Genomic DNA, 24,301 nt, shown 5'->3' with positions numbered 1-24,301 from the left:
CGCAGTTGATCTCCGCTCATGGGTAGGGGAGAATCGTTTACCACAGTATGTCTATGGATGGACATTGCTGCGGAATTCACGGCGGGTGTCTGACCGCGATTTCTGCAGCCATAATCCGCCCTTGGGCATTTGGTCTTAGTCACCCCCTTTCCTTTTATGATGAGCATCTTTACTAAAGCACCCTTTTGCTGTAATGACCGGCTTGTCACAGCGTTCCTGAGGAATCCTAATCCATTCTTCACGGGGAATGGCCTCCAGTTCACAAACATCCTTGGATTTGCATTCTGCAACCACCTTCTTCGAATCCCAACAAAGGCTTTCTATGGAGTTCAAGCCAAGTGACTGTGCCGGCCACTCTAGAATCTTCCAGAACTTATTCTGAAACCAAGCTTTGGTGGACTTTGCTTGAGATCATTGCCCTGTTGGACGTTCCAATGGTTCACAAGCTTCAGCTTCATCACAGAAGGCATGATGTTCTCTCCTAGGAGTTCTTGATATTTGATTGAATCCATCTTGCCCTCGACATGCTACAGGTTTCCAATGCCAGTAGAAACAAAGCAGCCCCAGAGCATCACCGAGCCACCGCCATGTACGAATTAACTTTTCATGGTTACAACACTCCAATTTATGGGTGGCTATTCTCAAACATGAGCCAGGTGTCTATGAGAATCCAACCATTGTTTGATCATTTAGACTTTGATCTAATAGGAACTCAGTTACTATTGTCTTCCAAGCCTCTTGTTGTTGGGGGGCTCATAGGGCGTCTTAGGTATAAAAATATAGGGACAAGAGGCGGGGGGGGCTCATATTGGACCAAACATCTAGACACCTCTACTCTCATGGAATTCCTGGGTTGCTTGTGTCTGTAACCTTTCGGGACTGACAGAGGCCAAGTAATTTAATGATCTACTCTTTGATTACTTATTTTACTTTGTTACTGTTCATCTACTGATGATTCATTTATCCTTATTTTCAGCTTTATTTGATTTATTCTTCTTATAACTTTATTTTATGCTATATTTAATAAATTCATAGTAATTTACTTATTGTGCTCACATGTTTTATTGGTTATAATCTTTGACTCCTCTAATCCAGTCTCTTACAGTCACTCGAGGCTTTGGACCACCTGCCTCCTCAGGAATCTGATGGCAGCCTCCTCTTTCTGCCACGTCCAGGTAGTGTAGATGGTGTTCCTTTATATTTGAACTTGCTTCCAGCGGTTTCTCTATCTCCGTGTTTGTACTCGGCAGCGATCGTTTAACGTTTTGGAACACTCTTGACTATATTTCTTACATGCAATAACACATCAACCAAGCCCTCGCCAGTCCAGGTATTCAAGGTGTCTTATCTCAAGCAACCTGATGACGCTTCTGCCAATATATCTGGACCGATGCCTACGCATGGGATTTGGAGCTCCTTGTATCAGAAACAAATGGTTAATTAAGAGTGTTGCACCTTAACCTTTCAGTGATTCTAAATTTATGTATTTTTTTATGTTTTACTAGTTTTACATAACTTTATAATTGCTTTCTATTATATTCTGATGAGCCATACCATTTTTATTTTTCTGTGCCGTTTAAGGGCTTGTTTTTTAAAGGTCGAGTTGTAGTTTTTATTGGTACCATTTTGGTCTCTATATATGACTTTTTGATTGCTTTTTATTCAATTTTCTGGCACAATTTTGGCACTGTTTGTTTTTTTATGTTTATTATGTGGGATAAACAGTGCCTTATTTTAATAGTTTGGACTTTTATAAACCCGGCGATACCAATTATGTTTTTTTTCATTGTTTAGATTAGGGGACTTGAACTTATGATCATTTGTTCACTTGTACCATATACTGCAATACCTCTGTACTGCAGTGCACAATACTTTTAATTGATGCCTACTAAGAACTGCCACTGGCAAAACTTAATGGGCATCTATACATGGCAGCCTTGAGAGCCTTCTCTAGGCCCCAGGCTGCAATGTCAAACCATCAGAGGGGGCCTTCTCCGCCCATACATATGGCAGTGGCTCGGTGTGGAGCGTTACAGTTAGCCTCATACTTTCTTTTCTCCAGCCATTTTCTTATGCTGTAGGGAATTTGTAGGGCCCTAGACACTGGGCCCCGAGTCTGATTTCAGCCCCTTTGTGACGCCATTGACTAGTGAATGTTACATTCCGCCAAAATCTTCCCACACACAGCAGCTCAGTTTTAAGAGTCTTCTATAATTATACATCCTAATTAAAACGGCACAAATTACAATAAGACAAAAGCCTTTTAATTGAGGCTCAGCCTATGTAAATGAGAATGGAGTGTTATGTACAGCACTGGTGAAGTGTCTCTTTGCCGCTCCCATTTAGAACCCTTTGTGTGATTCATTTCGTTGTGCATCTCAAGCACAAGAGGAAGAAAACAGTGTAAAGATGATTATTTTGGCGCCGTAAAAAGTTAATTAAACTCCGACACTTTTGTCTAATCTGGAGATGTTTTGTAAAAGATAAGACAGAATCCTGGCAGCGTCTTCAGACAGCGCATGAAAACCTGATGTTCTCTTGTGCGTTATTCTGTAAACACGCAGGGATGAGGCAGATCAAGAGATTTAATAAGGCGACTCCCATCTGCGATGGATCTTCACCGCACAATTAAAGCCAAGTAACAGATTGCTTCTGTGTTAATCACACGAAGATCTGTATATGTGTCTATCTGTGGACTGTGACTTAAGATATGGGTAATTTTACTTACATTTGTGTTACTCCATGTAGTGTAAGAGTTCTCATTTTTGTCAGATCTAAACACACGTATGTAAACCTTATCTATCCACGTATGTCTACTATACATGTATATTTGGTCATGAGAGATAGTCGTGAGAAAAACTTTTTGGTTTTACGTATCGGCACACAATAGAAAAAAATCTAGTCCTTAGAAGGTCTTAAGATTAGGTGGATACACCCTCAGATATATGGTAAATTACACATTGTCATTTTTTAATTTACCAAAAGCTAAGCTGAAATTCAGAAGCAGTGTGTGAAAAGCTAAGTACAGCATTATTGCTTCCATAGGAACTAAGATGGTAAGTAGCATCCAGATGCTGCTGATCATATGCCCCTGATTAATTGATCATCAACAAGTGTGATCACCTCTATAAAAGCAGAGGTTTGGGCAGTTTGCTGGTCTGGAGCATTCAGGGATATGTTAACAGAATGTCATAGAGGAAAGACATCAACAATGATCTTACGGAAACAATTGTTGCTGCCCATTCATCTTGGAAGGTTATAAGGCCATTTCCAAACAATTTGGAGTCCATCATTCTACAGTGAGAAAGATTATTCACAAGTGGAAAACATTCAAGATGGTTGACAGTCTTTGCAGGAGTGAAAGTTCCACTAAATCCACCTCTATACAAACCCTGAACGCACCTGCAAAAAATAGGACATACATGTGTTGGGAAGGTCTATGCTGCGTGGAATGACTCCCTGCAAGGAGTCCCCTCTTCACTGAACACTGACAGCACTATCACAGTGTTCAGTGACAAGGGGACTCCCCGCAAGGATGAAGGAATCAGCTGTCACAGCTGTGGCAAAGGACCGCGATGCCATCCCATTGAAAGCAATAGGGGCGGCGCTACTGCCGCTGACAACCCAATGAAAGCAATGGGATGCAGGTAACCCCCGCACTGATTTTTGGAGAAGGGCTTGAAATATAAGCCCTTCCCTGAAAATCATCCCTAGCTGGTGTAAAAAAAAAATAAATCACCTGTCCGCCACTGTCGTGGCTCCTGCGCATCTTGTTGCTGGCTCCCCGATACTCCTCTGCAGCTTCTTCTCCTGCCGGGGATTGAAAAACCCCTGCTTCCTAAAAGGGCTGTGTCTGATTGGCTGAGCGCTCGAAAATCACAGCGGGGGTTGCCTGCATACCATTGACTTCAATGGGGCGGTTGCAGCACCGCCCCCATTGAAAGCAATGGGAAAACATCGTGGTCCTCTGCCACAGCCATGGCAGGGGATTCCTTTATTCCCGCGGTCCCTGTGGATATGAAGGAATCCCCTGCAATAGCTTTCACAGCTGTGGCAGAGGATTGCAATCTTCTCCATATGTTTTCAATGGGGCCAGTGCCGGCCCCATTGAAAGCAATGGTCACGAAACTACAATCACGTGCATTTTTTTTTTGTGCACATAGGTGCGCCAAAAAACTGCTCGTCTGACTGAGCCCTATATATGTACACAGACCTTTTTTTATGTCCGATTCTCAGGCTGAAATCAAAGGGAAGTAGCACCCGTTCATGTGAATGGGTGTATGTACACAGGGTTTTTTTTTTAACTCGGACTGATAGTCCGAGTAAAAATAATGCAGCATGTCCTATTCTTCTCCGATTGACGTGTGCTATTTTCGTCCAATGTGCTGTGTTCCGCATACGGACAGCATGTCCATGTACTGTCTGATACACGTTGCACCTGAGAATCTTGAGCGCAACTTTCAAGTTGCCGAAGTTGGAATTTATTAACTGGGCTTTCGAGTCAGGTGGGCGATTTAACTCGGTGATTGACACCTTTCTCTGTATGCACACTGATATGGGTAAGGCTGTCAATCACTGAGTAGGACCTCCCAGTGGACCCCAAAGCACAGAATAAGCAGGGATTCCAATAAATAAAACACGAATTATACTGAATTGTATCCACAAAACTGCAAGATGTTTCACTCCAAGTGGAACCCAGTAATTTCACAATATTGAATACTGATGTCTACCCTGATTCTTGGGGAAAGTGGCTGCCACCAGCCTCCAAGCACTTCTGAACCTGGCGCTCCATGCTGTTAAAAGTGCGCTGCAACATGCTCACATCGCTTGCGGCAATTTCACATCTAATGTTATTTTTTAGTGCGTGGTTTATTGGCAAACACTTTATCCTTTAAGTGGCCCCACAGGAAAAAGTCTGCTAGTTTAAGGTCCAGTGATCTCGGAGGCCACAGACCCTTAGAGATGTTCCTGTCTCCAAAGAAAGACTGACTTTCCGCCACCGGACCAATGATGTGGCGGCAGGACTATGCGCACCACACATTGACTTTTACAGTATTCAGTGGTTTTTTTTTGTGGATTTCATGCAAGTTAGTTGTGGCCGTAGTTAGTTGACTATTCACGTGACACAAATGGAACCACGCTTCGTATGTGAAGCACATGATGGCCAACAGTTCCTGAAGTTGGCCTAAATTTCACTGGAACCCCTCCTTGTACTCCACACACTTCATCATATCAAGGCGGCTGCAATTCCCAAGCAATCGTGACGCAATAGAGTTTCAACTTCACTTGTTTAACAGCTCTCTGACTTTGTGAAGGACTTACCAGTTTCTTGTGATAAACAACAGACTTTTGCATGGAACGGAGCAAACATAGCCTGGCTTCCAGGACTGTGGCCTCTGACGTCTTCAGCTGCCCTCCCTGATGTGCTTCCAGCAAAGTTCTTGTAGTTTCCAGATTGTTTGCAAGTTACCAAATTTTTTTCTTGTTGGGCACAGTGTGGCCTCGAAACTTTGCCCGGAATTGTTATTGACATTCCACAAACGATCCAGTCAGTACATGTGCAGCATAAAAACACACTCCTCCGTAGAATACTCTGAGTAACCCATACTCTCAGCAGTGAGAAAACTCATTGGGCCTCATTTATCAAAACTGTCCTTGTTGTCCATAGGAACCAATCAGAGATCAGCTTCTATTTCTGAAACCTATTAAAATGAAAGCTAAGTTCTCATTGGTTGCTGTGGGCAGTTTTTATTAAATAGGCTCCAGCTTCTTTGGAAATAATGGACTGCGCACCATGAGGTGCTGCCCCGACGAACAATACACCCGTGGCGGGAAACAGTTATCCATAAACACTAGAATCTTAAAAATGAGTACAGTTCTACCCAACTTACCAGGCAAAATAAGGACTGTACTTTGAGTAAAACACCCTGTACATATCAACCTGCTCCGCTTCTCTTACCCTATAATATACTCCACTCCACTGACGTAACTATAGGGGATGCAGGGGATGCGGTTGCACCCGGGCCCAGGAGCCTTAGGGGGCCCATAAGGCCTCTTCTCCATATAGGGAGCCTGGTACTATGAATAAAGCATTATAGTTGGGGGCCCTGGTACAGGTTTTGCATTCGGGCCCAGGAGCTTCAAGTTACGTCTTTGCATTAAGGAGTTAAGAGAAGTTGGGGGACTCCAAGATAAACTTTTGCACCCGGGCCCATGAGCCTTTAGCTACGCCCCTGATCCTCCACATAGGTTGCATAGCAATTCCAAGCTGACAGGCTTCTTTTTAGTTACAGCAATCATATTTAGCAGTTATGTAGCCATCTTTGAGTCACAGGGTCACCCAAACATTATAGAAATGCAAGGTCCCTGCTCTTTCCTTCTCATTTCTTCTCTACTATTCTTCAAGTTTTAAATGGAATTCGGTGCACTGACTAATTTATAGCATCCTGGTAGATATTAGATCTTAGGGCCCTTTTACACGAGTTGATAAATCGTCTAGATTTCTGTATGCAGAGGGAAACTGAAAGATTCTCGTTCAGTGTAAATGCCTTGACTGAACGACAAATGAGAATTCATTCACTTCTCATTCGTCGTTCATGCATGCATAAAACTGAATGGCAGATCGGGCGTGTAAACAGGCAGTATCACCTATGAACGACTGCCTGTTTAATCTGAATGGAGGCGGGTGGGCCGGAACGATCCCCGGCCGCTCCGCGTCCATTCACTAATGATGATCGCTCCTTTATAAAATCACAGGTACGATTGTCTCTGGGACGACCTGTTGGGCATCGTGTAAACGGGCCCTTATTTAGGGACAGCAGCACATGAGGTCTATTGCAGTACCTGAAATTAACTGTAAGATCTATATATATACAAGGGCTCTATGGACGGTGGACAAGGACTTAGTTCAGCTTAGACAGTCCTTTATGGATACCATGCACCATATATATCAATGTGTGTATGTATATATATATATATATATATCTACAGTAACACTATTAAATCTGACCTATAATAAGAATGGCCCAAATATTACAACTCAAGTGAGATTTACACTTCTTTCCCCTTAAAAAGCCCTTTTGATACACGACACTCCCTCATAGGTTCCCTCACTATGAAATAACAAGACACGATTATGAGTTTAAAGAAAAGTTTAATTAACCATTTGCAGATTTAGTCCTAAAAAGTGGGTGGTTCAGTTACAAAGTTTTCACCTACACAATACGTCATAGAAAATCCACACCTTTTTTCACGTGTCATTAAATATATTCATATATATCATAAACACAATATATTAGTATGAAAACACATTAAAACCCATCAAATCTGACCCCCCCCCCCCCCCACCCTCCCCAATCTCTGCGGGCCCTTGAGATGCTTAATATAATGTGGCACAGGCCAGTTTAACATTCTGATGAGGCATTTATATCATCTAGTGGTTGGTGCTGAGTGATTGTAGGTGTCTGGATTTGGGATTTATGGGGATTTGTAGTTAAAGAAAACACAAAAAGGAATTTCCTTTAAATTATGGATATTATGACAAATTGCATAATTCCAGATGTGTTCTTGATACATTCAATTTTTTTTTTTTAGAAGAGGTTTTAGGGTCTAGCACCTCACCCACACCAATAACAAAGGTGTCTCGACACTTCATACGTGGTAGGTTCCTGTACTCGTGCAGTAATTGAAATGAGTGGGCTCTCCTTTCACCCGTCTTGATTTGTCCCAGATGGACTTCCCATTTATGGAATGCGCCCTGAAATGCCTTAACAATTCCTACAACGAAGACCCATGTTCTGCCATAAATGACAAGAAGGTAAAGTCCCCTGGTGCAAGTACTGTTTTTGCAGGGTGGTTTGCCATTGCCTCCCCCCTTCCCCCAGTCATCTTTTACCCTCCACCAAGCTAGGTACTCCTTACTGACCTCGAAAGGATGGAAGGCTGAGTCAATCTTGAGCCGACTACCTGAACCAAGCAACACGCAACCTTCAGGTTGTGAGCAAGAGCCTAGGACTGCTTTTCTGCTCAGCACCACGCAAGTCTCAATGACAAGAAAGACTATGTTATCTCTACCCCAAGGTATCCGAAGTACAAAGAATAGCTTAAAGATGCAATACGTTCTTTCTCCTCTTTCCTCCCATTCCCTCATCTCCAAACTATTTTGTTTTTCATTATCTGGAAACCTGCTATAGATACAGGAATGTAAATCAAGACAAGAAAAAAGTCTTCTTGCGTAGCCAGTTGGAGTTACCAACCCTACCGTAGTGCTTCCAAACTTGTGATGCACCAGTCCACATATTACTGCCAACATGTTCACAGCTGATGGAAGATGTAGTTTTGCAACAGCTGGAGAGCCACCAGATCTAGACTACTGATCTAGATTGTGCAGTGGGAGAATCGGCTCAACCGCACAGAAGTGGTTGTAAACCACATCTAGTACCAAGTTACGAGTGACGTCCAACAGACATTTCCACTCTGCTTTGCCATTGACTGTATATTCATGCTTTAAACTACAAATATTGGTGAGGTAGGAAATGTGGATAATAAGATGGACAGTATTGAGATCACAGAGGCATATATACGTTTGGACTAGCCAGACATGATACGCTTGGCTGTTCCGTGTGGTCAGCAAGGACTTGCAAGCTTATATTTAGCAAGTCCTGTAATGTTATCTCAAGTGCGAAAATCTCCCCTAATCCGATGTTTATTTCCCAGTGCTGATACATGGGCCTGCTACACAGGACTCCCCTTGATAAGCCAGCTCCTTGAAGTAACAAAGGATTAGGACAGATTTTCTCTCTCAAAACAGAATTTCACCACTTGATTAATCTGCAGCCTGGCTTCTGTATCGGGGCGGGCTGTTTGGTTACTAAAAGGCACAATTACGCATTCAACAAATTCACAGTCAAGTATATATCCTTATATTTATGTCCAGAGCAGGGGTGCACAGCTTTTTGTGGTCTGAAGGCCACATTGCCACATTGAACCACTTTAAAGGGCCGCAAGGGTATTCCCATCTGAGACATTTATGCTATATCCTAAGTAAGTTCCACTTCCAGGATTCCCAACCTAATGATTAAATCAAGGTAACCTTGCTCTTCCAATCAGCACCCCAGAGAGGAGAAGACCATGCATGTGGTTCTCTCCATTGTAGATGATGGATGTCGAAGTAACGGGCGGGATTTCGTAAGTCCTCTAACCTACGATGGAGAGAGCTGCATACATATATGATGAATCTAAGTCATATACTCATTTCTGGAGTGCTAAATGGGTCAAGAGACTTAATATCTAGGGGACCCAGACATGGCTGCACAGTGCACCCTTAGTACTTGTCCTACTATATAGTGGACCCTGACATGGCTACACATTGCACCCTTAGTACTTGTCCTAATATATAGGGGACCCAGATATGACTACATAGTGCACCCTTAGTACTTGTCCTAATATATAGTGGACCCAGACATGGCTACACAGTGCGCCCTTAGTACTTGTCCTAATATATAGGGGACCCAGATATAACTATACAGTGCACCCTTAGTACTTGTCCTAATATATAGTGGACCCAGACATGGCTACACAGTGCACCCTTAGTACTTGTCCTAATATATAGTGGACCCAGACATGGCTACACAGTGCGCCCTTAGTACTTGTCCTAATATATAGGGGACCCAGATATAACTATACAGTGCACCCTTAGTACTTGTCCTAATATATAGTGGACCCAGACATGGCTACACAGTGTACCCTTAGTACTTGTCCTTATATATATAGGGGACCCAGACATGACTACACAGTGCACCCTTAGTACTTGTCCTAATATATAGGGGACCCAGATATAACTATACAGTGCACCCTTCGTACTTGTCCTAATATAGAGGGGACCCAGATATGACTACATAGTGCACCCTTAGTACTTGTCCTAATATATGGGGGACCCAGACATGACTACACAGTGCACCCTTAGTACTTGTCCTAATATATAGTGGACCCAGACATGTCTACACCGTGCACCCTTAGTACTTGTCCTAATATATAGGGGACCCAGACATGGCTACACAGGGCACCCTTAGCACACGAGAGGTGGTGAGTTTTCCTTCCATAGAAGTGTTCAAACAAAGGCTGGACAAATATCTGTCTCAGATGATTTAGTGAATCCTGAACTGAGCAGAGGATTGGACCCAAAGACCCTGGAGGTCCCTTTCAGCTCTACCATTCTATGATTCTATGGGAAGTCCAAAAATATAGGGGACCCAGACATGACTACACAGTGCACCCTTAGTACTTGTCCTAATATATAGGAGACCAGACATGGCTACACAGTGCACCCTTAGTACTTGTCCTTATATATAGGAGACCCAGACATGACTACACAGTGCACCCTTAGTACTTGTCCTAATATATAGGGACTCAGACATGGCTATACAGTGCACCCTTAGCACTTGTCCTAGTATATAGGGGACCCAGACATGGCTACATTGTGCAACGTTAGTACTTGTTCTAATTTATAGGGGACCCAGACATGACTACACAGTGCACCCTTAGTACTTATCCTAATATATAGAGGACCCAGACATGACTACACAGTGCACCCTTAGTACTTGTCCTAATATATAGAGGACCCAGACATGACTACACAGTGCACCCTTAGTACTTGTCCTAATTTATAGGGGACCCAGACATGACTACACAGTGCACCCTTAGTACTTATCCTAATATATAGAGGACCCAGACATGACTACACAGTGCACCCTTAGTACTTCTCCTAATATATAGGAGACCCAGACATGGCTAAGCAGTGCACCATTAGTACTTGTCCACTCCTGCAGCCTTGCTATGTCACACTCCTCTTCACCCTGAAATGGAAAGTTCATGTGAGCTGCCATGCATAGATATCTCTGTGTCCAGATGATTGGGGCCACACAGAATGGCATTGTGGGCCGCATGGTGCCCCCAGACTGCATGTTGTGAACCCCTGGTCTAGACCTTTAGTCTCAGACTACAACTCCTTATGCCCTCACAGCCTGTGACCTTCAGGACATGGTAGTAGTTGCAGTTTCACTATATCTGGAGAGTCACAAATTAAAGACCCTAGGTCCGTAGATGCGCCTTGTGGGAGCCAGTATTGTACATGCCATCGTATATCCGGGTGGAACATTTCTAGTAGTTTTTTCAGTGTGATTCTTCCATTTTTTTTCTCTTCATTATAATGTGACCACCAGATGGCACTCTTTTGCTGTTTATAATCTGATTGAACTTTATTTTCAGTCTACAAGTTCTGGTCTATTGATTAGACACTGATTTGTTGGGGCTCAATGCTTGAATCCCCAGTAAAGCCCAGAACTAGGAGGCCACATTATTTAGTGAAGCCAATTAGTGCTTTTTCCGAAGCTGCCTCATTAATTAGTAACTTTAGTAGGGCTCACCCTGATGGCCATATGTTTAGGTCTTTCCATGTATTCCATAGACAGTACACGGACCCATTATAGCCAATTAGGCTTTTCACACACATCATCTTTCCCATGGACCAATGATCTGTGTGAAAGAAATCGCTGCATGTCCTAATCTGGTCCGTTTTCAGGGGTTCTGTGAATATCGGACAGATGCCTGTGTGCTTTCTTATACAACTTGCTCCCCTGCTTTTTGGATGCAACGTGAATACGGCTGTTAACAAGAAGGCTCCAAAAAGTACGTGAAAAGTTATCTAAAAAGTTCCCTAATATTTTCTGCAAAGCAGCTACAAAACGCATAGAACGGTCCCATGTAAGAGTTAACAAAACGGTTATCCCCTCCTGACATATGGGGCTTTATCTATGACCCAACCTCACACCTTACACTCCTTCTGTTCATAAACCGAATGGCATTTAGCAAACATCATTTCCTGCTAACTGCTGCTTCTCCCCTAAAACACCCCCTCCTAGAGCCGAAATCCAGACTTCCGATATCCTACCGGGACACCTGCCTTTTTAAAAATGTTTGCTTTCATTGCGTGAGGCACTCGTGCCAGCTGAGATCATGTATGTCAATATTAGTACCTGCTGCCTGGCTCGGGAAATGTCAGCCTTCCAAAATCTTAACCCCCTGGAAACCTCAACTGGCTCAAAACCCTTCTGGATTATTAATCTGGTAATTTTCTACTTTTCCTATGAAGTAATCGTTATAAGAAAATACTTTTACGGAGGGGAAGATATTGAGTTCTTTCAACCATCCAAAGTACGTAATTTCACATACAAAGCTTTTCTGGTAACGTAGTTGAGGTTCGAAGACAAATACATGGATGCTCTTAAAGGGCTTTTCTCATCGAAGTCAACCGCTTACATAATTCGGCCACCATCAGCCAATTGGATCTGGCATCCAGTAGACAGTTCATTTTGCCACCTTGTCTGGCCACACATTGTCCCTGGAGCAGCCAAAATGTAGTATTACTGTACATGGTGGCTGCTCAGGTGAACTGCTGCCCTTGGCAAGGGACCCAACTCGATGGTGTTCCTATAAGAGCATACAAACGGGTTATGTTTATGATGTCATGACTTTAAAGCCTATGTTTAACTTTGAACATCATTTTACATATAGAATTAAATTACCAAAAAGTTGAGTCACTTATATCTAATGCATGCAAACAACCTCAATCGGGTTTAATGGGACTTTAATTTTGATGGCCCATCCTTTAAACAGGCCACGGATATTGGATTGGTGGGGTACGACGCCCGGAACTCTCATCAGTCAGCTAATTGAAGAGGGTTTAGAGTACCTCTACACGGGAGCAATAGTCTGAATGGAGCGAAGTGGGCCGAGGATTGTTCCAGCCGCCTACCTCCGTTCACTGCAAACAGGTAATCATTCATAGATGAATGACTGCCTGTTTACACGGGATGATAGTTGCTAGGTTTATAGTTCTGCTAAAAAACCAAGTAATTTGTCGCCCAGTGCCCACTCGCGGCCGCTTGTACATGAGAAGGGTTTTCGCCTGAACTTGCTCTTTCCAGCAATTATATTTGAAGGTACCTTTTGACTCACTGATTCGGGAATCAATTTGCCCACCCGAATACTTTACTGTAGTTTTGTGATTTGCCAAGTTAACAGCCATTGTGTTCTACTATGGCAGACAGAGCGGTTAGTTCTTCTGATGATTAGCGCTACTTTCTTGCATCTCGGGGAATATAGATTATACTTTATTCGCTACTGAGAAGGACGGGGTTAACAAGATCAGGTCTGCTCTACATAATCCCGTAATTGCAACATAATGTTATTTCATTCAAGAACAAGTCGTCTTACGTCAATAACGCCGCAGAGGCCCTCACGAGCTCATAACACCTGCGGCCGCACTAACTTCAACAAATTAATCCATTTACTGAAACCACAGGCATAGGCGTCACTTGTGCCCTTGTGAGAACAGCTCCGTGTTTAACTCCTGACCTCTGAACGGATGCGCCGCAGGGTAATCCCCTCAAATTAACTGGGCAAATACAGCATCGGAGTTTCAGGAAATAATTTTTAAGAGCAGTTTTATAGGACAAGCGGATGAATGTTACTGTAGGATGGTCCCCGTTGACCCTCGTAAGGCGATGAAACCACAACCTTGGGGTAATTATCTCCCATACGTTGTGAGGGACGTCCTCCTGAATCTTTCTTGTATTTCTGCAGTGGTTCTCCTTTCACAATCAGTGTTTTTGAGACATCCTGGAAAGGTGCAGAAGGTTGTTCCAAAACTCATCATACATCCCGACCCAACCACTCCGAGCAGTCAGATCCTCGGCCAAGACAAACACGAATTACCTGTGCCATAATCTTTTGCTTTGAAAGGGGAATTTATATCTTGTATATACATAGAAAAGGGACATTTACAAGGCAGATATTTTAATAGCAGGTCACGTATTGGCTATAAACTCAGTATGATACATAGGACAACCTCATACGCTCCCTGTACACCAGTCTCCCAGATTCTTTAAGGTGTCCTCGTTCTCCAGTTAGCTGAGCCTTTGATCACAATGTACATCTTAGAAACCAGTGATGTCGCTCAGTATTTGCCGATCGGTGTCCTTAGATCGTTAATGTTGAGCCGATTTCAAAATGGCTGCTTGGAAATCTCAAACACAATTGTAACCTTTTTTCATTGAATTGATTTCAGCTGTAGAGGGTCATGAGAATTGTGCCAGACATAAAATGGGGTTTGGGCTCTTGATAGCGGCCCACAACCTCTTAAATTTTGGAATCGAAGGTGCTGATAGTGTTGTACCCCAATCAATAAGATCTGATATGTCAGGAAAGAATCTAATGTGCATTTTCGCCTCTAGAACTAATTGCAGATTTGCTTGTTAGTACTTGAAACTGTTTTTACCATAGAAACACTTTGCCATAAGAGTGAATCTTTTAATGACTGGCTGCAAGGATAACTTCAAGTTGTAATGATCTTGGGTTAAAGAACGAATTGTCTTCCAACTGCCACCACTGACATTTGCCATCTTGATAGGATTTGCTAAAAAAATACGTCATTAGGGGGCCGAATAGTGGAACCCTATTGACTACTAAAACAAAGGGACAACCGGTCAACCCATAGCTATGGTCTGTTGGCCAACCTGGTGTCTCCCGAGAAAAACAAATGTGGCCAATGGGAGCTGAAGAAGAGTACTATGACCACTATATCACATAAAAAGCAGCTCACCAAAATTGCAGTATGGTCAAGGCGTTGAGTGCACACTGGGTTATAGTGTCCACAAACTCCTGACTTATGAAAGAAATAGAACTAGCTTTCGAAAAGGACATTTCACATGGGATGGAATTGTCCGCAGGACGCAGTGCAGATGTGGATTTTGTCAATTAGTGCAGATTTTGTTGTATTTTTAACTGCGTTTTGCGGAACATCGTGTGGAATTTCTTCAGTTTTATTTCTGCAGACTTAGGCCGGCTTCACACGAGCGAGACGGGCTCCGCCGCGGAATATTCCGCGGCGAAGCCCGTCACGGCGCCCCCCAGAGACCCCATACTTACCAGCGGAAGATAGCGTGAAGACGCTTCCCCGCCCACCGCCACCGCGTCATGTGACACGCCCACCGCGTCACATGACACGGCCGGCCGCGTCATATGACGCGGCGGCGGTAGGCGGGAAAGCGTTTTCACGCTATCTTCCGCTGTGTTACAGCGGGAGATAACGTGAACGGACGGCTTCCATTGACTGCAATGGTAGCCGTCAGCGCATACACCCGCGGCAAATAGAGCATGCCGCGGGTGAGGACGGGAGATTTCACGGTGCGGAATTCCGCGGTGGAATTTCGCATCGTGAGCATTGTGCTATTAGGTTCAATAGAACCTAATAGCAGGGTGCAACGCAGCGGATTTTCGCCGCGAATTACACAGCGTAAATCTGTTCGTGGGAAGGAGGCCTTAGACTGCAGAATTACATCTCCTCTATGTTAGAAAAGGGCAACAACAATTCCACAAGACGTCCTTAATTCCGCAGCAGTTTTGCAGTAAAGACACGCAGATTCCATCTCCCGTGAAAGATGGACTCATAGATTCCATCTCAACATCTTGAATAAATGTCAAAAATTTGACCCAAAATCAAAATACAATAAATGATACAAGACAGCACTTGGCTAAACATACAGAAGAGATGTATCTGGATGCGCGGCACACCGGGCTTATCACCAAGTTTATTTAAGGGGACTTATAACCAGCAGAACTTCCTGGTTGCTGAGATCTTATGTCAGGTGTGTTTTGCTGGATACAAGTCCTCCTAAATATGATTGGCGTATAACCCTGGCCCTCGGGCCCCGCCTCACAGATACATCTCTTATGTAGGTTTAGCCAAGTGTTGTGTTTCATATTTTAATTGTATTTTTAATTTCTATAAAACTTTTGGTATTTAGTCAAGAACTGTAACCACTTTGTTTTACTAATTGGTCCTAGTCCCAGCAGCCTAACCCCCATGACCATACCTTTGTGACATATTGTGTAGATACATTATTCTGGAATTATTCTGACTGCCATTATGGACTCAGGAAGGAAGTTTTTCCCCCAGTTGGGCTAAATTGGCTTCTGCCTCATTTCGGGTTTTTTGTTTTTTTTCCTTCCTCTGGATCAACGGGGGGAGGGGGGGGGGGGCTGAACTGGATTTACATTGTCTCCTTTCGGCCTAACATACTATCTTACATAAGAAATATTACTGTTCAGAACATGTCTTGGCCCTGTAGATGCCAGAAAAAATGTAACATCTACATGTAATTCTGCGGTACATAGAGGACTTCATGGACCACAAAATAGATAAAATTTATGTCCTTGCCAACAAAAACCAATCACAGTCCACGTTTTAGCTTTGCATATCTGTTGCTGAACTGTGGTTGATCCTCAGAGACCCTAAAACTCCTTTTATGCTCGACGATTATTGTGTAAATCGCATGTGAGATCAAGTGATCTGCATGATAATTGTGCAGTGTGAACACAAGTAGTGAAACACCGATCCGTGATCAATCGCTGATCGGATCTTTCATCCAGACTAGGCAATCATTATTGGCCAGCTACTCCACCGTTCACTGAACGATGATCCTCCTGTGTAAAAGCCCTCATCGGTGGGATGGCTGTTGGTGCTTCAGCGCCCAACAGTCCTCCTTTGTAAAAGGATCTTGAAGGATTCTTTACACGGGGTGATTATCGCCAGAATTCTCTATGGAACAAGCTAGTTCAGGTGATAATCATCCCATATACACGTGCCCGTCAACACGGTACTGAGCGAGAAATCGCTTACTGGTCGGAGCCGCTTGGTCTTTAGCAGACCTTAAAACCAAGCGAGTGTCGGGCTGTGCAAGCAGGATCCACTTAATGTTTGAACGACTACCGTTTATTGTGAATGGAGGCAGCGGGCTGGAATGATCCCGGCCAACTTCACCTCCACTCACTTGCACGACTACCGCTACCGTGTAAAGCAGGGGAATGATAATCGAGCAGTTGGCTCACGTCAAGGGAGCTGTAAATGACCTCTTGCATCGTTGGCCACTTTGTTATCATTTCTGGTTGAAATCTTGCTACCAATTATGAGCAAAGTGGTTCTTGAAGAGCGTGACATGTCAGGAGACTTCCCCCAACAAATGCACAGGAGATTAATTCCAGATTTCCATTTTATGGACCATGACTATAGAAGACATCTGTGCGGTAGACACAACCATGACTGTTCTCATTTGTCAAATCACGGCACTGCGGGTTTTGTTTCTTTTTCATGTGCCTAATGAACTTCCACCATGTGTATCTATCAACATTCGCAGCCACCATCAATCCCACCAACAAATGAAACGGAATGCTTCTTTCGGACCGTTCAAGGCTTAATACACGGCTGTATTTATGGACTTTGTCCCTTCTGCATATTTTTATTTCCAAAAACTGAATTTCGACCAAACAGGGTAAAATGTAAAAACATCTCCATTGGAACATTTTTTTCCGACCTTCCCTTTACTGGGGGACACCATCAAAACGTAAAGAAGCCTTTAAGGGAATTCACCACTTCCTTGTATATTCATAAGCAGAATGGTGGCCACTGACAGTTCACGAGTAAGTAATCAAGAAGACGGTTGTGCGCAGTTATACAGAACTAAGTCTAACTTTCAGTTAATGGTAATCATGTACCAAGGGGGATTAATGTTGATAATGACACCCCTCTAAAAAGGAGCATATTAAAAACACAAAAAACACACGTGTTCCGGACCTCTGGGTCTAAACACAAGCTACATCAACTCCATATATATATTTTTTTTAAATCAGTATATATATAATAATCTCTGCTGACAAGTTTTACTTTTAATCCCCGCCCACCCCAGTCCTGACTGGCTAATACTGTCAATCCTGTATGCATTGCTATGTACAGGGTGAGTGGGTAATGGGGGAAGTTATTAAACATACACAAAAACACAACATAAAGATTTTTTTTTCTTAAAAAAAAGTTATTTCAGTGATATACATACTTAAAATGTTAGGATTTGCATTTTCTTTTTGCAAATTAATTTTTTTTTCTCCCTAGGTTTTTTTCATACCTAGCAGTCAGCACCTAGTGAAAATTAAAAAAAAAAAAAAGATAATAAAAAAAGTAATGTGTTGGGGTTGGGGGGGGGGGGAGCTTGGATGACAATACCAAATATAGTGCTGCGTTAAACCTTTTTGATGTTACCTGGTTGCAGTGTAGGGCTAGCAACAAAAATAAAGCCCCGCCCTCTGGGGTGTCTTTACAGGTTACTAAACTGCTAGGAGGGGTTGTCTATCCCCATTCCATCTCAATGGAAAAGTAGCCGGAGGGCTTTGACTTTGCAGAATGTGAGAAATGTTTTTACATTTAATGACTCACAACTTGGAGATACTGAACAGGTGCAAATTTCACAGCTTGCATGGCCATAAATCTCTCTGCAAAACTCTTTCCCTCAAGCCCAGTCCCAACCCCCTTCACATCCCTCGTTCCTTCTCTCCGTCCTATGATGTGGCATCTGTGAATCAAGTCTACATATTAGGTGCAAACGCATCATTTCCGTGTGACCCTCCCTTGTCCTCTCCGCCTCATCTATCAACGACCAGCTTCCAAAAAGTGAGTTTCCAGTCTCCTTCTGGGGAAATATTGAGAAAAATAAAAAGTTCTAATTGATAAACCTATCTGCTCCAGACTCTACAGCAAGCAGCAATTATGGTCCTCCCTCACTCTTCTAGATAACTCTGGATTCTCCTTCGAGGGCCCTCCATCTTTCGAGCCTCTAGGCTTTCTTGCACTTTCCTTTCTTTTCTCGTTGTTGGAATTTTCTCAGCCTTCTTGCCCATGTGTCCCTCCACTGTATGACCAAGCTGGTCTTGTCTGCCACCACCCCATTTTGGTCGGGTAAGTCCTCGTCATTACCAAGGAGCAGATACTTTTTCATAGGCTTCAGTTTTGGACACTTGCAGGCAATGTCTTTGGAGCGGATCCAAAGGTTCTGGTCTCCTCGGCGGATTCGATTCGTTCCTTGTTTGTAGACCGAGATGACGTTGACTGTAAATTTCCACCAATCTCCTACTTTGTCCGCCTTTAAAATATGGATCTGTACGGCTGAAAGAGAGAGAAACCAGCATATTAATCACTGAGCCAGCTGGAACAGATTTAGTGTGGTATAGGTATGTCAGGAATTGAAGACTTGAACGTTTTAGTTCTTGGGAGATACAATTCGGGGGCCTGCCTATGTCCATCACATCTTGTTATATTTTTTAGAGTATATCTGCAGAGGACGGAATTTGCTGCGGATTGCGAGCAGCGGACATTCTACACCAAATTCTGCTCCAAAATCAGCACCATTTGATGTGGATTTTCTCACGGATTTTGCTGCAGACCCCTGCTGATGTCACCCCTTCAATTTAAATTCAATTGAAAGGTGAAATCTGCTGCTGATCCACATTAAAAGTCATGAGAAAATACACTTCAAATGGTGCTGATTTTAAAAGATGCTTCTATATAGAGGGCAGTATTATAGGAGCTTTATATAGCAGCAGTATTAGAGTAGTTATATTCTTGTACATAGGAGGCAGTATTATAGTAGTTATATTCTTGCACATAGGGGGCAGTATTATAGTAGTTATATTCTTGTACATAGGAGGCAGTATTATAGTAGTTATATTCTTGTACATAGGGGGGCACTATTATAGTAGTTATATTCTTGTACATAGGGGGCAGTATTATAGTAGTTATATTCTTGTACATAGGGGGCAGTATTATAGCAGTTATATTCTTGTACATAGGAGGCAGTATTATAGTAGTTATATTCTTGTACATAGGGGGCAGTATTATAGTAGTTATATTCTTGTACACAGGGGGCAGTATTATAGTAGTTATATTCTTGTACAAAGGGGGCAGTATTATAGTAGTTATATTCTTGTACATAGGAGGCAGTATTATAGTAGTTATATTCTTGCACACAGGGGGGAGTATTATAGTAGTTATATTCTTGTATATAGGGAGCAGTATTATAGTAGTTATATTCTTGTACATAGGAGGCAGTATTATAGTAGTTATATTCTTGTACATAGGAGCAGTATTATAGTAGTTATATTCTTGTACATAGGGGGCAGTATTATAGTAGTTATATTCTTGTACATAGGAGCAGCATTATAGTAGTTATATTCTTGTACATAGGGGGCAGTATTATAGTAGTTATATTCTTGTACATAGGAGCAGTATTATAGTAGTTATATTCTTGTACATAGGGGACAGTATTATAGTAGTTATATTCTTGTACATAGGGGGCAGTATTATAGTAGTTATATTCTTGTACATAAGAGGTAGTATTATAGTAGTTATATTCTTGTACATAGGGGGCAGTATTATAGTAGATATATTCTTGTACATAGGGGGCAGTATTATAGTAGTTATATTCTTGTACATAGGGAGCAATATTATAGTAGTTATATTCTTGTACATAGGGAGCAGTATTATAGTAGTTATATTCTTGTACAAAGGGCAGTATTATAGTAGTTATATTCTTGTACATAGGGGGCAGTATTATAGTAGTTATATTCTTGTACATAGGGGGCAGTATTATAGTAGTTATATTCTTGTACATAGGGACAGTATTATAGTAGTTATATTCTTGTACATAGGGGGCAGTATTATAGTAGTTATATTTTTTGTACATGGGGGCAGTATTATAGTAGTTATATTCTTGTACATAGGAGGCAGTATTATAGTAGTTATATTTTTTGTACATAAGAGGGCAGTATTATAGTAGTTATATTCTTGTACATAGGAGCAGTATTATAGTAGTTATATTCTTGTACATAGGGGACAGTATTATAGTAGTTATATTCTTGTACATAGGGGGCAGTATTATAGTAGTTATATTCTTGTACATAAGAGGTAGTATTATAGTAGTTATATTCTTGTACATAGGGGGCAGTATTATAGTAGATATATTCTTGTACATAGGGGGCAGTATTATAGTAGTTATGTTCTTGTACATAGGGAGCAATATTATAGTAGTTATATTCTTGTACATAGGGAGCAGTATTATAGTAGTTATATTCTTCTACAAAGGGCAGTATTATAGTAGTTATATTCTTGTACATAGGAGCAGTATTATAGTAGTTATATTCTTGTACATAGGGGACAGTATTATAGTAGTTATATTCTTGTACATAGGGGGCAGTATTATAGTAGTTATATTCTTGTACATAAGAGGTAGTATTATAGTAGTTATATTCTTGTACATAGGGGGCAGTATTATAGTAGATATATTCTTGTACATAGGGGGCAGTATTATAGTAGTTATATTCTTGTACATAGGGAGCAGTATTATAGTAGTTATATTCTTGTACAAAGGGCAGTATTATAGTAGTTATATTCTTGTACATAGGGGGCAGTATTATAGTAGTTATATTCTTGTACATAGGGGGCAGTATTATAGTAGTTATATTCTTGTACATAGGGACAGTATTATAGTAGTTATATTCTTGTACATAGGGGGCAGTATTATAGTAGTTGTATTCTTGTACATAGGAGCAGTATTATAGTAGTTATATTCTTGTATATAGAGCAGCATTATAGTAGTTATATTCTTGTACATAGGGGGCAGTATTATAGTAGTTATATTCTTGTACATAAGAGCAGTATTATAGTAGTTCTGTTCTTGTACATAGGGGCAGTATTATAGTAGTTATATTCTTGTACATAGGAGCAGTATTATAGTAGTTATATTCTTGTACATAGAGCAGCATTATAGTAGTTATATTCTTGTACATAGGGGCAGCATTATGGTAGTTATATTCTTGTAGATAGGGGGCAGTATTATAGTAGTTATATTCTTGTACATAGGGGGCAGTATTATAGTAGTTATATTCTTGTACATAGGGGGCAGTATTATAGTAGTTCTATTCTTGTACATAGGGGTAGTATTATAGTAGTTACATTCTTGTACATAGGAGGCAGTATTATAGTAGTTATATTCTTGTACATAGGGGGCAGTATTATAGTAGTTATATTCTTGTACACAGGGGGCAGTATTATAGTAGTTATATTCTTGTACATAGGGGGCAGTATTATAGTAGTTATATTCTTGTACAAAGGGCAGTATTATAGTAGTTATATTCTTGTACATAGGGGGCAGTATTATAGTAGTTATATTCTTGTACATAGGGGGAAATATTATAGTAGTTATATTCTTGTACATAGGGGGCAGTATTATAGTAGTTATATTCTTGTACATAGGGGGCAGTATTATAGTAGTTATATTCTTGTACAAAGGAGGCAGTATTATAGTAGTTATATTCTTGTACATAGGGGGCAGTATTATAGTAGGTATATTCTTGTACATAGGAAAACTCACAGCACATACATTGCAAAATAACAGTGCCGAATCTGAATTGTATGTATTTGAGTTTTAGCCTTGAATTTCAAGATTTGTATTCCCCAGCATAGAAAGGCATGTTATAGATTTTGAGCCTACAGTATTTGTAATAAATGCTGTGGATCTGTCGTGGAATGTTTCTGCTCCACATGCAGGAGATTTCAGACATCTGCGTGTGGGGATGCAATACAGTGTATATAGATGATGCAGAAAAGCTCATTCATGCACTGATGAATTGCACACAGATTTTGGAGCTTGTGGCTTTCAGTCGCCGCAGCGGCTCCGTTCTGCTGCAGGTATTCTGCGTCTCCCAGCACACTTAACGTTGAATGCACATTTAGTCTATAACGGTTTGTGCTAACCCAGCTGTGTACTACTATACACCAATGTACAGGGTGCATCTATAGAGGGTCTCAGAACTTTGAGGAACAGTAAGAGGGGTGTGTAGGTCTAAGGTAGAGCTGGGTGTGCGAGGCGCTGCGTGGGACGGGAGAGCAGTAAGTGCAGCCAGCGAGGACGTGTGACGGTACTGTTACTCTAAAATGCTCTCAAAAGCCAGATAATTGGAACATTTCATGCTTCGTTAATGCACAAATCCACTATCTGCAGAGTAATTGGCTGCTATTTTTGGGGACCTCCTGCTGATCAAGTAGACACTTTATTGGCAGAAGTTTTCCTATTTACTCTATAAATCCACCTTGTGTATATTTAACCTCGGCCAACTCCATATCCACTAGAGAACGGCATACATGGTTGTTCCATAGCATTTCCTTATTTCCAGGGTGCCTCCCTTTCCAATAATAGGCTATCCGAGCGTCCCGGGGTCATGACCCCCATAGCAGCCCTTTCTGCCCCGCAGCCTGTATTCGGCTGTATTTCCCCATCGGGGTCTGATAGAGTATTATTACCAGTAATCAGATAATTGCTCTTCAGGAACCTCATTTTATTAACGTCTCATTTCCAAAAGGAGTCCTTTACTTTTTTGCCATTGGAACGGTCGTATAGAGTTGTACATCAAGGGGGAAAATACGACAAAAATGCAATGAAAACTCCAACCCTACATATTGCTGTACAGATAAAGGCAAAAATGGGAAAAATCAAATGAACCAAAAATGTACGATGTGAACTTTTTGTCCCTGCGCTCCTCATGTATAGTGATGGTCACTGCAGGGGGGTGCCGGGGATCCGATCATGGTCCCTGTATGTGTGATCAGTAAGAGGTCCCTTATTGGGTTCCAGATCCCATTAGAGCAGCGGCTCTCCAGCTGCCTTGAATATAGAACTCCCAGTATGAGTAATGGAATGCTGGGAGTTGTAGTGCAGCGAGAGAGGGAGCCGGAGATTGGAGACTACTGCAGCTAAGAGGAAGCAGGAAACGTATCCCTCATTCACATGGATGTATTTTCCAGTCGCGTCCGTGCGGATCAGGTCTGTGCCGTCCAATGTGTGATGCACCCAAGTTTACACGCACGCATCAGTGTGAATAAGCCCTAGGACTTATGCCCCTTTTACACGGGACCATTCTTGTGTGCCTGAGGGAATAAGCGGGTGATGTCATTGTTCGCTCGGGCAGCGTGCTTAGAGAGTTGTGCGGTTCTCGCTTCAGTGTTTCGCATTTCTATGTGAAATCATGAAGATCCGTACTCAGACTGACGACAAGTGAACGAGCCGGGGCTGATTTTTATGCCGGCGAAGGACTCCTGAAGATTTGCGCACGCTATACGTGGATCTCATTTCCATGCGCGATGAAATTCGCGTGCAGAAAAAAATGCAGTATTATCTATTTTTGTGCGCATTTGCACTCCACTGGTCCCCATAGAAGTCTATGGGAGGTGCGCAAATGTGCACTCAATAAACACGTAGGCTGCGTAATTCCAGAACACTTCTGAACCCCGTTAGGTTGATAGCTTTTTAAATCGACCTGTGTGCGCAAAAACGTGTGCAAATCTACCTTGTCGATAGCGCAAATA

At 42.1% G+C, this 24,301-nt stretch overlaps 1 protein-coding gene across 4 annotated transcripts in view; it reads right to left on the bottom strand.

Annotated features, from left to right (window-relative positions):
• Positions 1-17,325: 17,325 nt before the first annotated feature.
• The window catches only part of NTN1 (netrin 1), an 87,629-nt gene continuing 80,653 nt past the window's right edge, over positions 17,326-24,301 (bottom strand). For all 4 annotated transcript variants that reach the window (XM_066586184.1, XM_066586182.1, XM_066586183.1 and 1 more), the window contains exon 7: positions 17,326-19,048. In XM_066586184.1, coding sequence (XP_066442281.1) covers positions 18,720-19,048 — 329 coding nt within the window. In that variant the 3' untranslated portion in view covers positions 17,326-18,719. The remainder of the gene's footprint in view (positions 19,049-24,301) is intronic.

Source organism: Eleutherodactylus coqui, chromosome 13 (assembly GCF_035609145.1).
Source record: "Eleutherodactylus coqui strain aEleCoq1 chromosome 13, aEleCoq1.hap1, whole genome shotgun sequence".
Lineage (NCBI taxonomy): Eukaryota > Metazoa > Chordata > Amphibia > Anura > Eleutherodactylidae > Eleutherodactylus > Eleutherodactylus coqui.
The sequence above is the reverse complement of the archived record's forward strand: the minus strand, read 5'-3'. Positions and strand labels throughout refer to the sequence as shown.